Source organism: Bos mutus, chromosome 11, assembly GCF_027580195.1.
Source record: "Bos mutus isolate GX-2022 chromosome 11, NWIPB_WYAK_1.1, whole genome shotgun sequence".
NCBI classification, from domain to species: Eukaryota; Metazoa; Chordata; class Mammalia; order Artiodactyla; family Bovidae; genus Bos; species Bos mutus.
This window is the reverse complement of record NC_091627.1, coordinates 31588587-31604113: the sequence shown is the minus strand read 5'-3', so window position 1 is coordinate 31604113 and position 15527 is coordinate 31588587. Positions and strand designations below refer to the sequence as shown.

Genomic DNA, 15527 nt, shown 5'->3' with positions numbered 1-15527 from the left:
ATTTTTTAGGGTAGGTTCTCATGAAATATCACATTGATTACTTGATTTCTTAAATTTGTCAAATGAGGAGAATAGATACTATATATGAGCCAGCTACTCTGTCATGAACTGTACATTTCTTGTCTCTGATTTTCATAATCGAGAATCTGTATATTTTCCCTAATTAAAAAAATCTATGTTGCCTTTAGAAAATCATAAAAATCTACCTTCTCTTCTGAAAGATTATAACTTCTTTATTTCCATTTGAGAATTTTGTTATGACATTATTAGCTATGTTTTCTTACCACTTTTTTCCCCATAAGTATTAAGTATGCTTTAGATCCATTTTTTTTCTTCATATGCCAGTGGAAGGAAGAAATCACTTTGATTATTAATAATATTTTTTAGTTATTTAGGTATATTATTCTGGATTATTTTGGTCTTTAATGTTTTTCTTAGCAAGTGTCCTTGTATATGAATTATCAATCAAATGGTACTTAATTATTTGATTAATGTTTATAATATTAGTCATGTTAAATATTTGACTTTTAAAAGCCACTGAACTGTGCTCTGTCTGCCAGCACAATTCATGATCTCATTTTAGAAAGCATACCTCTTTTTTTCCTTGTTTTCTTTGGGAAAGGGTATGATTTCTGTCAATTTTAATTTCTTCCCATTTCTCCTATACATGTAGCATTGCTTTTTATTGAATGAATTGACACTTTTGTTAAGTATGTATGAATTACAGCTATAATACTTTAGGTTGTAGTCTAGGTAAATACTTAAGTATGGCACTCTCAATAGGAATTTTAGTTCCAGTTGTTCATTGAGCAGTAACTTAAGACCCATAAAGAGACTAATGTTATTTGAATGAGTGTGTTTTCTAAGATTGGCTTTTTTGCCACTAAATTCCTGAGTCCCTTCTTAACTAGACTGCTGCTGCTGCTAAGTCACTTCAGTCGTGTCCGACTCTGTGCGACCTCATAGACGGCAGCCTACCAGGCTCCCCTGTCCCTGGGACTCTCCAGGCAAGAACACTGGAGCAGGTTGCCATTTCCTTCTCCAATGCATGAAAGTGAAAAGTGAAAGTGAAGTCGCTCAGTCGTGTCTGACTCGTAGTGACCCCATGGACTGCAGCCCACCATGATCCTCTGTCCATGGGATTTTCCAGGCAAGAGTACTGGAGTGGGGTGCAATTGCCTTCTCCACTAGATTTTCCTTGAAATATGTGTGTGTATGCCATGTGAGAAAAATAAAGGTCAATTTATTCCTTGTTGCTTTTGTAAGAACTGGGCCATACTTCAATGACTCTATTAATTAAACCATTTTATATTAAATGTACTGGTTTTGGTAAAAATTACCTTAGAGATTCTTAGTAACTAGGTGAGAACTTTATGAGAGTGCCATTTCTTTTCCAGACTTCTTTTAGTTATTCTCCAAAAATGTATCTCATAATTCTTAAGTAGTCTGTAAAGGTGAAAGAATTACATTGGTTCCATTTGTAAACTTACTCAAAATACTGTAGTTTGTCAATTTGCCTGGTCAGTTTGTGTTATTTGATAGATTACTTGTTACTGCCACTTGTTCTTTTAAGCAGTTTTCCTTAGCTTTGGTAGGTCAGTAATATTAAATGATTTCTTAAGCCTCATAATCTTTGTGTTCTTTTTAAAACAGATATAGAAACTTTGATTTTAGATGACAGTGAAGATGAGAATGCTTTATCAATTTTCGAGACAAGTTGTCACTCAGGATCACCAAAGAAACAGTCATCAGCTGCTGCTGTACATAAACCTTATCTTCATTTTACAATGTAAGCAATTTATATCAAATTTTTTTCAACTTAGAGTGACTTTTACTACTTTATGGTTAGAATTGCAGTATATTTTTACTTATGGTTATAACTTGAGGACTTTTTTTTTCTGTTGTTTGGACATAATTCTGAAAAATTTATATTGTGCTTTTGTTTTTATGTGGTAGTAATTTGGCTTATTGGTCACCTAAAGATATTTTTCCTTAAACTGATTGTGGGATTCTTTTTTTGTTTTGAGTAGGGTAGAAGGAAGGGTTATCTTTTGAAAGTCAATCCATGTCCCCAGTATTCTTGCTTTTTAGTTCAACTGAACAGAAATGAAATATTTACTGTGATCTAGAGTATTTTGATTGTAATAAGTTTCACATGATAATTTAGGACTCTAGGGTAATAAAGAGATTTTGAGTTAGAAATTGCTTAGTAATTAAATCAATAACTTTCTGATTGTCCAAAACCTCATTAGTTTACACTTTCTAATTTAGATTTTATGTTTTTTCTATTTACCTTTACTTATAGTAAAACAGCTTTTGCTATACACTTCAATAGGTAAACAATTTTAGTGCTAATGTAATTTTAAAGTAAGAGATTAAATAGTTTTCACATAGTGACAGCATCATCACTTACATTTACATAATTACCAGGATAGTTGAAGAACCATAATGCTCCAGTCAGGTAGGTCTAATAGGACTTCTTTTAGAAGACATTGTGTGTATTTTTTTAAGTAATGTTTCTTTAGAGAGATTTTGAATGAATTTAAGTCTTCAACATTAATGAAGTTTCTCTCATGTAGATTTTGGTGAAATGTTAATTTGATTATTTGCATTGATAACCCTTCCTTGTTTTTCAGTTTTTAAAATGAGACTAAATCACTTTAATTTACTCTTTAACAGCAAACTATCCTGTTAGAAACTTTTGTATTCCACTGGCAGAGCCTTTCTTTTATGCCCTCTGGGAAGTTTTCTTACACTATTTTAGTAATTTTACAAATCTGTTTATTAAGGGAAAACCAAATGATCATTTTTTTCTGACTTTCACCTGGTTAGCTGTGTGTGTGCTATTTGTTTTAACAGTTTTAGTTGTTTGAATTTGAAATACATAGTAGAAGCCAAGAAACTATCAAAAGACAAGTTTTTAAATTTTATATTAAGAACATTCTGTCCCTGACTTAATGTATATCAGTGCCATGGTTTATTTTGTTTGATTTAGCCTTTCTGAAGAAATTGCTCTTTTGCATAAGCTTTTCCAATTCATTGATTTGACTTTGATTTCGTAGTGAGACAGCTGTATCCTAGGATGAACTTTTTAAAGAGATGTTTTGATAAAATTAGTTTGTTTATTTACTCATTCTGCCATTTTTTTTTAAACCCTGTGCCAGGCACTGTACTAGGTGCTGGAAACATGAATAAGATATAGTTCTTATTCTGGAAAAGTTCTTGTTCTTGCGGTTGACAAGCATTAGGATATGGCTGGTGTTTTGAAAACAGAACTAACAGGTTTGCATAGGGAAGTCCAGAAATGCTTCACAGAAAAAATGGTGACAGTTGCTGTCCTTTTGAGTATAGGAGTTAGCATTTGTTGCTTATTACAAACTAGACATGTGGTAGGTGTATAAAGCTGGGGCTTCATATATGGTAATACATATAGGCCTCTCAACAGTCATTTAGCATTTGTGGTATCATCATTTTATAGATGAGGAAACTGAAGTACAAAGAAGTTAAGTAAATTGCCCATGATCATGCTGCTAGCAGGGGGCAGACTTGGTACTGTTTGTTTCCTGGGATCATATTCCTTCTGTTGTACTATGTGGTTTCCAAATTGATTTCTAAGCTTAATAGGTTTTTATTCGTAGGTTGGACAATATGATTTTTCACACTTTCCAAGAAGTATAAGCCTTTAATAAGGGTTGCACACGTATTTTGTTTTTGTTGATTTGGTTTGGTTTGGCTTTTTTGTTTGAGCAACATGTGTTAGCATGCCAGATTAATACAGAAAAGATGCTGGACAAGTAGAAAGCATGACTTGAATGCTGGTGTCAGTAACGCTAGCTCAGGCATTGATGGTGAGTTTCTGTTTCTGGATTAGTTTCCTAAAACTGTTGAAATCTTTTCTTTATATTTACGATGAAATAGAAGTCAAAGTATTTAAGGCCTATCGATCTGGTAAAGAACCCTTATGATGGAAAATAAGTTTTCTTTCTTACTGTATATTACCATAAAGGGATTAAAAACAGAACTTTCTGAGGTTCTCCAAATGAAAATAGCCTTGTTTTTTCTGATTAGAAAGATGATATACTCTGTAGAGAATTCAAGTAAAAAAGAGCTTAAAGAAGAAAGTAAAATTAAAGCCCAAGCACCTGAAGGTAATATTTGTTAACATTTTGGTGACCACACTTTGGTATTCTTGCTATCCATATAGACAGACCCATATATTACTTTATATAATTTATATTCTTCTATAAGACTTTTAATGTAACTTGCCTTTCCCTCCTAACTATGTTAGGAATTTTATTTTATGTCAATATATGTCTAATGTCATTATTTTAAAACAGTAACTGCATAGTATTTTTTAAATGTTTCACAGTTTATAATAACCTTATTGATAGAAATGGAAGTTTCCACTTTTCCTATTTTATAAACAGTACTTATTTATGATAGACATCTCTCTAAGTATATATCTTTATACCATTTTCTGATGCAGACCTTAGGGAAGATTTTAAAAACTGATGCTGTGGTCAAAGTGTATATATGTTTAAAAATCTGATAGAGGTTGTTAAATTGCCTTCCAGAAAGGTTGTACCAATTTATATTTCATCACTAATGTATGAAAGGGTTATGTTTCTATTCCCTTTTCATTTCTGAGCACTGTTTGTCTTTTAAAATCTTTACCAACTAGATAGATGAAAATAATACCTTTTTATGTATATGAACCATTCATTCTTTCATGTAGTCTTTCACTCCTGCGGATCTTTTGTCAAGTGCTTATTGTGTGCCAGATGTTGCTCTAGGTAATTGGATCCATGTTAAGATGCCTGCCCTTATTCAACTTTCATTTCAGATGTAAACAGACAGTAAAACAGTCAGCATGCTAGATGAAATGTTAGAAGATAACTACTGTGGGAAAAAATGTAGAGAGCACTCAGAGATAAGGGAATCTTTGGGAGTAGAATGCATTATAGAATATCCTTGGATATATTACATTTTGGCATATATTTGCCATATTTAATTTCGGAAAGTTGTGCTTTTTTCCATTCTCACTATTCATGAGAATACCAATTTTCCCACCATCTACTTACTAACAAGAGTATTATAATCTTCAGTTTACCAATCTAATAGATAAATGATGTTTCTGAATATTTTCATTATTTGTCACCTTTGATAGTAACTATCAGATCTTTCTCAAGCCTCCATCACTTCTGGGTTTTAAGCTTTGTCCAGCTGCTTGTCACCCTACATTGTGTCACAGATCTTTCAGTGTGTGCTTGCTTGTGTCTCTCCTTCTCTTCCCATCAGTCCTCTGAGCTACTATCCATTCCATTGTCCTGACTGAAATTGGACACCATTCTCAACTCTTTCTCTTTCTTCCCTTCTATATCCAGTAAATGACCCAGTCCTACAGATTTTTCTTACTAAATAAGTCTAATCTCAAGCTCTTCCTTCTACCTCCTCTGCTAGTATTCTTGTCTACACTGTTATTAACATCTCATGCCTGAGTTATCATATAGCATACCTCTAACTGGTCATCTTTCCTACTGTTTGCTGCTGCTGCTGCTGCTAAGTCGCTTCAGTCATGTCCGACTCTGTGTGACCCCATAGACGGCAGCCCATCAGGCTCCCCCGTCCCTGGGATTCTCCAGGCAAGAGTACTGGAGTGGGTTGCCATTTCCTTCTCCAATGCATGAAAGTGAAAAGTGAAAATGAAGTCGCTCAGTTGTGTCAGACTCTTTGTGACCCCACAGACTTCAGCCTTCCAGGCTCCGCCGTCCATGGGATTTTCCAGGCAAGAGTACTGGAGTAGGGTGCCATTGCCTTCTCTGATCTTTACCCCTACATTATCCTAAAACCTTGAAAGAAGCTGGCTGTAATGAACTATATCCACTACCCCAAAGGGCAAGAGATTTTTTTGGCCTCTGTTCCTTTGTACATCCTGTTTGTATTTCTTGAAATTCATGCTTTCTGCCTTTGATCTGTTGGATTTTTGTGCTTCCGTAACGCTTTTTCAGGAAAGTTATCTGTGAGTCTCTAATAGCACCATGTACTCAAAGGTTGTTGCTTATTAATTTATTTCCTTTTTCCAATAAATACACTGAGTCATGAGCTCTGTAGTAACAGTGTATTGGTGGATACTTTGGGCCAAGGCATTCAACATAGGAAGTAGTCAAAAATTGTTAAATGAATGATCATTTTTAAAAAGTTACTTCTTTCTATTTTCTTTTTGAATTGTTTACGTCCTTTGTATAAGAAGGTAGTTTTGGTTAAAATACTGTGCATATAAGCTCTTTATGCGTTAAAATCAGTTCTGTTAATGGCAAATTTAATTATCGTATTTGATTGTTTGCTGTTTGGTTCAGATTGTAATTTTTTAAAATTTATTGAAGGATAATTGCTTTACAGAATTTTGTTGTTTTCTGTCAAACCTCAACATCGGTCAGCCATAGGCACACATATATCCCTTCGTTTTTGAATCAGTCTCCCATCGCCCACCCCATCCCACCCCTCTAGATTGATACAGAGCCCCTGTTTGAGTTTCCTGAGCTATACAACAAATTCCCGTTGGCTATCCATTTTACATGTGGTAATGTAAGTTTCCATGTTACTCTTTCCATACATCTCACCCTCTCCTCCCCTCTCCTGAAGTCCCTAAGTCTGTTCTCTATGCCTGTTTCTCCACTGCTGCCCTGTACATAAATTCTTCAGTACCACTTTTCTAGATTCCATATATATGCATTAGAATACAATATTTATCTTTCTCTTTCTGACTCACTTCACTCTGTATAATAGATTCTAAGTTCATCCACCTCATCAGAACTGACTCAAATGCATTTCTTTTTATGACTAATAGTCCATTGTGTATATATACCACAACTTCTTTATCCGTTTATCTGTCCATGGACATCTAGGTTGCATCTATGTTCTAGCTATTGTAAATAGTGCTGCAATAAACAATGGGATATATGTGTCTTTTTCAGTTTTGGTTTCCTCAAGGTATATGCATAGGAGTGGGATTGCTGGGTCATATAGTGGTTTTATTCCTAGTTTTTAAAGGAATCTCCATACCATCTTCCATAGAGGCTGTATCAATTTACATTCCCACCAGCAGTGCAAGAGCCTTCCCTTTTTTCCACACCCTCCCCAGCATTTATTGTTTGTAGACTTTTTTGATGATGGCCATTCTGACCAGTGTGAGGTGATGTCTGATTGTAGTTCAGATATAATTTTTGAATAACAAATGTTTTTAGATTTTTATGAATTAAAAATACATGAATCTTTTGTTTTTTTGCTTCTATGTTAGAATTCATTTTGTTCTGTGAAATGAAGATCTGTATCCTTCCTATTTTAAAACAATATTTGTGTTATGGTTCATCTTTGTTCCATTTATCTTTATGCTTATTATCTTATATAAAATTTTTTCAATTACTGTGATTTGTTTTCTGGGCTGCTATTAAGTTCCACTGATCAGGGTTTCTTTTCTCTGGTGTATTATACATTCTGTTATTCTGTTCTGTAATATGTGTCAGTATAAAGTAAGGCACATCTTTACGTACTATTTTAGAACCTGGGCTTTGCAGTTATATGGACACTGAGTTGTGTAATCTTATAGCAAACTTCTCTGAGCCTTGGGTTCGTTACTATTTAGTAAGAGGAGACTTATGTATTTCATAGAATTGTTATGAAAATTAAACAAGAAATCTGTATGAAGTTCTAGTTACTAAAATAGGTTTAAATGTTCTGAAATTGAAGCTTGCACACTTTTCCACTTGATATTTTTACTTGATTATTTATTTAATAATGATTATTTATTTAATAATGTTGCAAGGATGTTTTAAATCTCCCTCCTGCATCAAATTTTATTTTAGGATTTTTGATTTGCATTTTTAAAAATCTGTAAAATAAAATACCATAAACTAACCATAGTTAACAATAGTGAAAATGAAAGTTGCTCAGTCATGTCTGACTCTTTGTGACCCCATGAACTATACAGTCACTGTAGAGTATTCTGTACAATCTACTGTATTCTATACAGTCATGGAATTCTCCAGGCCAGAATACTGGAGTGGGTAGCCTTTGCCTTATAGTTAACAATAGCTAGGTGTAAATGCATAGGAAAATTTGACTTCTGTATTCAGGTCCATGATGTATTCCAAATAGTTCTGCATCTCTCTTGTATAGATTTTTTATTATTGTTTATGATTTGTATATTTAGTGTTGTTTATCATTTGTATTTTTACAGTTGCGAATAGAATCTTCTTTCCTTCTTTATATTGGTTATTGATGGTGTTTAGGAAAATCAGTTTTTCTATTTCCATCTTCAGTCATTTTCTTGGTGGTAGGCTATGGCAGTGATTAGTTGATCCTCTTGGATTTTCTAGTGTATAATCATGTTCTTTACAAATAACAGTGTTTGTCCTATTTCTTTCCATTAGTTCCATTTTAAAATTTGCTTTATTATTATTGCATTGCTTAGAATTTCCTGCATTATGTACAGTGATATTAGATAAACTTGTTTCATTTATCTTTTTAGTGGTGCTGTAGAATCTTGAAAATACAAGTTGATTTTGGTTTAATATGTTATCCTCAGTTGGCCTTTTCTGGTGTAGGGCTTTAGATGTTATCTACTAAGTTAAGACCAGTTAGTTTTTATTGGCCTAGAAACAAAATTGCTGCCACTAAAGAAGTCCTACTTTTTTTTTTTTCTACTTTAAAAATTGCAAAATATGTATGTAGTCTACCATTAATAAAGAAAGAAACCATTAATAAAGAAAGCCCTACATTTGGAATAATCTTTAGATGTATATCTTTGTTGGAGAAGTGGAATTCTTAACATTTGACCTTGGATAATTAATAAACTAGATCATACTTAGTATCTGAAGCATTTTCCAAGTTAATATATGTGGTATGAGAAGATGAATGCCCAGGTATTCTGACTTTCTTTCAGAATGGATTTTTATACTTTTATGTCTTTGTTGTTAATGTGATCAGAGAGATCAATATTTTAAAACTGTAATTAATGAAAAAATGATTCACTATACTTAAAAAGTGAGAGAGAAGAAAAAGCTCTGTTAATTTGGTGTTACATTCTTTTATGTAAATATTTACCTAATATTTCATCTTGATCTTCAGAGTGCATGGTTTTGAAATAATAATTATATCTTATGTGTATTGCAGGTCACCATATCATCAGCCAACCTCTTACAGGCCAAGGTTATTGCTATCTGGAGAACGAGGCTCAGGTCAAACTTCTCATCTTGCTCCAGCACTTTTGCACACTCTAGAAAAATTCTCTGTGCATAGACTAGATCTCCCAGCACTTTATTCAGTTAGTGCCAAAACACCTGAAGAATCATGTGCACAGGTAGGTTTGCACTATATCAGAGTACTTCCAACTTTCTTATTATTTATATCACAATAGTGTTTGATAGATAAATTTTTTTCAAAGAACAGTAATATAAATATTAACTTTTTGTTGGTTGTTAACATTCTTATATTAAGGCAAAGGATCCTTTTGGTTTTTTAAAATGAGATCAGTTTTTCCATGATACTTCATTTTTTTCTGAAATTTTAATACTATTTCTTGTATTAAAGCTTTATTAAACAGTATAGAAAAGGAACTTCTTTTTGCCTTTTTTTGACCCTTTTTACAGAGACTCTTTAAGCTTCTGTCTGTACTTAAGAGCCTTAAGTAAGGGAGATAATATCAAGTTTGAGAAAGCCAAGATTTAAAATTAGTTTAGAAAACTGATAGCAATTTAAAAATTATATGTATTTGTTTTAATCAAGTGTCAATTTCAATCAATAATCAATTTTCCAATACTTTATCTTTGCTAGCTAATGAAGCAATTTGACGTTTTAATATATAACTGTGAATTTATTACAAGTGTGTCATGTTGGAACTAGGGGCTAAGGGAATAAGTTTTTTGAACCAAGGGACCATGTCTTCACCATTTCTGTGTCTCTGACACAGTGCCCACCTCATAGTAAGTACTCATTAAATGTTTGAGTGTCATCTTCTACTTTGACATTTAGCCTATTTTTAGAGATTAGACTCTCGAGTAGTAACACTTAAGAGCATTGCACAGTTGTTTTTTTTCCCCAATTATAGTTCATATATATTTAATGCATATACTATCTAACTGACAACCATTCTGCACCTTGTAGCAAGATAGATTTTTTAAAATAGCTCATAGTCAGTTCAGTTCAGTCACTCAGTTGTGTCCGATTCTTTGCAGCCCCATGAACTGCAGCACGCCAGGCCTCCCTGTCCATCACCAACTCCCAGAGTTTACCCAAACTCATGTCCATTGAGTCAGTGATGCCATCCAACTATCTCATCATCTATCGTCCCCTTCTCCTCCCGCCTTCAATCTTTCCCAGCATCAGGGTCTTTTCAAATGAGTCAGCTCTTTGCATCAGGTGGCCAATAGTGTCAGATTTATTTCTCTTTTACTTAACAGTTCTTTGGGTATGAACATCCTAGAAGTACTTCACTACTTATAAAGTCCTAATTAAAGGTTTTTTTTTTCCCCCAAAACCCATGGCCTGACTAAAAAACTTTATACCAGTGATTTTCTCCAGGTTTTATACATTTAATTTATCCTGGCTGTTAGTGTTCTCCAGTAAGGTGGATTTACATGTTTGCTCATGTTTTTCTTTTTAAGTGAGACAAAATTATTATAGTTCTTATGCAAGTACGGGAATAACTCAGTACCATTTAAAATAAATCCAAGTGATTTACTAGGAAAATATAAATTAATAAGGTGACTTCAGAGGAGAGAGAATCTAAATAGACAATAGTTGTGGAAGAAGAAATTGAGTGTCAACAAGCACTGAGTCCAAACAATTTCATAGGTGAATTATTTTAATCTTAAAGGTTAAGATTATTTTGATGCTGGTTAAACTGTTCCAAAGCATAGTAGAAGAAGATGTGAAATCATAAAAAAGAATGGTGCTAAACCTTTGAAAGAAATACAAAGAAAATTGTAGACTAATCTCACTTAGACAGTGGTCATAAATATTCCAAATTTATCTAGTAGCACATCGAAAGAGTAATGTACTATTACTAAGGCATGCAAAATTGATTCAGTTAGATGTGGGGAAATATAAATATTGGAATGAACATATTGAAGTTAAAAATACTTGCCAATAAAACTACACAGTGCTGTGAACAAAGATAAAGAATAAAAAGAGAGTATGGACACAAAAGGTGAAAAATAAACGAACTCCAGAACCAAAAAATGTCAAAACCTAAATGAACCACAATTTCCTCTCAAAATACTTCTGGGAAGTAAAGTGAAAGTGAAAGTCGCTCAGTTGTGTCCGACTCTTTGTGATCCCATGGACTATACAGTCCATGGCATTCTCCAGGCCAGAATACTGGAGTGGGTAGCCTTTCCCTTCTCCAGGGGATTTTCCCAACCCAGGTCTCCTGCACTGTAGGCAGATTCGTTACCAGCTGAGCCACAAGGGAAGCCCAAGAATACTGGAGTGGGTAGTCTATCCCTTCTCCAGCGGATCTTCCAGACCCAGGAATTGAACTGGGGTCTCTGCATTGCAGGTGGATTCTTTACCAACTGAGCTATCAGGGAAGCCCTCTGGGAAGTAAGTATATTAAAATAAAGATAGAGCTACATGGCTCTGTGTGGACAAAAAAAAATTTTTTTTGCCAATAATATGATTGTAGTATTAACTAAAAACCTATTAGGGCCAATAAGAGAATTCTGTAAGGTGGATAATTTCAAAGTTAATGTTGAACTGCATGGGTCCACTTATAGATAGATATTCTTCAGCAGTAACTACAAAACGAAAAAGTCTGTGGTTGGTTAAATCTGTGGATGTGGAGAAACTGCAAATCCAGAGGGCCTGACTATAAATTATACACAGATTAGCCCCTGCGTGTTCAAGGGTCAACTGCATAATAAAAGGAGAGGTTCCATTTAAAATATTAATAGCAACTAATTTTACCTAGGAATTAATAGTTAATTTGTATGGCCTAAAAGAAGAAAGCTAAAAAGTCACTTGAGGACAGCTGTATAAGTGAAAAGGCATACCTCGTTTTTATTTACTATGATTCAAAGTGTAGACTCAAATCATATTGCACAGATTAAAATCTCAGCGCATTTGTTTTTTGTGGCCTTAGATAAGTTGCTTAACCTCTGTAAGCCTCAATTTTCTCATCTATGAAACAAAGATAATGGTACCACATAAGGTTATTTTGATTATTGAAACAAGCTCATCCAATAGTCTTGGCATACAGTACCCAACAATGACAGCTATCATCATGTTTATCTCTTCTGCTACATACAGCTAGTGACTGGTAAGACTCAACATTGGAGAGCCATGAGTTCTCTTCTAAATTAATGTATAAATTAAGTACAATCCCAATAATAATCCCCCCCCCAAATTTAAGAGGAGACATTAAAAAAAAAGGCTCTTTTTTTTTTCTCTAGAAAATAAATATGAGCATAGCAAGGAGAATTCTAAAGGAGAAACTGTAGTGAGATATCCCTACCAGATGTTTACAGATGTAGTAGAACTGTAATAATAAACTACTTGTACCTGTGCAGGAGTACACTGACAAACAATGGAACAAAAGTGAGCAATCATGCTTAGGCCTGTGTAGAAATAGAATTTAGTGTCTGATGATGTTAAGTATATGATGATGATGACATTTGATTTCTTAGAATATGTGTACTTAGTCGCTCAGTCATGTCTGACTCTTGCCAACCAATAGACTATAGCCTGCCAGACTCCTCTATCAGTGAGATTGTCCAGGCAAGGATACTGGAGTCGGTTGCCATTTCCTTCTCCAGGGTGTCTTCCCCAGCCAGGAATCAAACCCAGGTCTCTTGCATTGCAGGTAGACTCTACCGACTGAGTTACGAGGGAAGCTCTGTATCTTAGAATAGATGGATTATTTAATAAATAGTCTTAGAAAACTGGCTGGCTCTATGAAGGAAAAAGAAAAACTGGATTTTCTGCCTAAAATTTAGGCCCAGTAAATTCTAGATTGTTAATGGAACTATTAAAGTATTAGGATAATTCACAAGGTCAGTATATTATCTTGGATATGGGAAAGTAATTTCAAAGCAATATATAGAAGCCAAGAAAAATAAGAACAAAATTGACTTTATAAAATTTTTTAATTACTCATGACAAAAAACTTTTCTTTAAATAAAATTAATAGATATAACCTGGTAAAGATTTATATTTGCAACACATGTCAAGGACAATTTTCCTAGCTATACAAAAATATATTAAAATCAGGAAGAAGAAAGGATAACAACCTAATAAGAATTGGGAAAATAGGAACATGCCATTTATAGAGAGAAAAAAGTGGCAAATGCAACCAATAAAATTTTGAAAAGATTCTTTGCCTTACCTATAAGTGGAAAAAAAGCATGTTAAAGCAGAAAGATACTATTTTAAACAACTATCAACTTGTGAAAATGAAAAGCTTGATAAACCTAATATTGGATATATGAGCACTCATACTTGGTGAGTGGAAATGTAAATTTATTTTTTGAGCCAGGAAATTTACATTAAGAAACATTTCCTAAAGATGTATTAGCTATAAGTATTCACTCTTGAATGTACAGGGGTATTCATCAAAGTATTGTATAGAATTAGCAAATAATAAGACAAAAAGAAGCAAGCTAAATGTCCTTTTTATGGTGGACTGGCTAAAGTATAGTAACAGAAATACTAAGAAGTCTAACAAGAGTGAGGTAAAAGATTTATATAGGCTGATGTGGAAAGATGAAGGAGATATTAGTGGTCTCCTTATTGTTAGATATTGTAAGTCAATTCAAGTATGATCTTCTTTGTGTTTAAAAAAAAAAACTTAAAAAATATATGTCCATGTCTATATATAAGAAGAAATTTCATCCAAGAATTACCCTTCCCCCACAAAAAAAACCCGTTAAATAATTGTTGTTTTGGTTTGGGGGAAGAAATTTGGAGGATTAGGGGAATGAGTAAGCTTTGTCATTTTGGTTTACACTTTGCTATATAGTTTAGAATTTTTTTTTCTTTTTACTCATGTATTTGAAAGTTTCAGGCAAACTGAAAGATAAAATCACTTTGAAAGTAGAACATTTTCAAAATGAAGAGGGTATTCTCTGTCTGGTTAGTTGTTCCTTATGGCTACTGTATGTGTATATTCACAGTCATAATACTGGCTTCATGTTAGGTAAGGAAATCTTAGGAAATACATAGTAAACTGTATGTTGATCTTATGGGATCCTTGGTTTGTTTTTTTTTTCCTGAATCCTGCTTGGCATCATCGGGCTAAATTTGAATTCTAACTGCATGTACTTTGGTCTCTTTCACTTATCTTGGCTTTTGATACTTTTTTTTTCATGTTGGTGAGGAGGGTAGAGAGAAGTGTCACTTGGTAGTGGAAAACAACAAAACCCACTGCCTATTATTTGGGTTATGTTCCATTGCATCTAGTGGGTCAAGACAGCTCATCTTCTCTGCTTTCACCTACGAGCTTTTGGGTTGGAAGTGCAGCCTCTTCTTGAGTGACCAACACATGGATGTCTAATCTGCCCAGACACTGGTTCAATTTTATAGTCTTGATAGCTGAAGCTCAGACTTTCTCTGAATATTGAGCAGAGACCACATAAACCATCCCAGTTAATCCCTGACTTTGAATTTTAAGTGCATATTTTAATTTATTTATGATAATAAAACATACTACTGTCTTTTCCAGAAAACTCTTCAAAAATAGACTATTATATAATGAAACTGAGGAATTTTTTCTTAATTTGAGAAATTAAGAGATTGGCAAGCCTGGGTATAAGTAGGTAAAAAAGCCTTATGGAGAAAGAGTGTCTAAATGCCAAAATGCCGAGGAAAGAGAAACAAAAAAACCCTTTTCTCTATCCTTCTCTTGCCTATATTCACTTTCTTTTCTTCCCTTTTGGTTTACTTCTCTTGGTAGCTGGTCCTTCTGTAAACAAGATTATCTCTAAATAGATGTGGAATATAAGGGTTTGATCTGTGGCAAGTTATTCTGTGATTTTCTTTACCTCTTCCTCTGAGATGTGTAATGCAAATTAAATTGGGTTGTTTAATAGTGCAACATGAATGTGACAGGTAGTTTTAAAGGAAAGAAGTCTTGAATCAACCTTTCAAAGTTTGTATTTATGTGTGTTAAGATGGAAGGAGCGGAAGAGCCCTACTTCATATTTCTTTATGCCATGGGGATCATGTTTAGTTTTATGCTTGTTCTTTAAAACATCCTCACACAAGCAGATATGTGACAAAACTTTTTCTTCTTCTGAATGCCTGGGCTATTGATTAATTTTATCGGTTGCATGAAAAGTGGTAAAGGAGTTAGTTTCTGCTGTAGGGTTTTCTCATTGTTTTTTAAAGTTTAATGAGAATGAGAATCTCCTGGGGGTGCTTATTAAAATTTCTGATTCTCTGGCTCCAAACCCAGAGATTCTGATTCATGAAATTTGAGATGAGCCCAGAAACCTGCACTTTTAATGTGCATCCCAGTTGCTACTATTTTAAGT

The 15527-nt window shown here is 33.8% G+C and overlaps 1 protein-coding gene across 9 annotated transcripts in view; it reads left to right on the top strand.

Annotated features, from left to right (window-relative positions):
• The window catches only part of ATAD2B (ATPase family AAA domain containing 2B), a 156866-nt gene that overhangs the window by 61560 nt on the left and 79779 nt on the right, over window positions 1-15527 (top strand). For all 9 annotated transcript variants that reach the window (XM_070379174.1, XM_070379175.1, XM_070379179.1 and 6 more), the window contains 2 exons: window positions 1654-1789; window positions 9172-9358. In XM_070379174.1, coding sequence (XP_070235275.1) covers window positions 1654-1789; window positions 9172-9358 — 323 coding nt within the window. The remainder of the gene's footprint in view (window positions 1-1653; window positions 1790-9171; window positions 9359-15527) is intronic.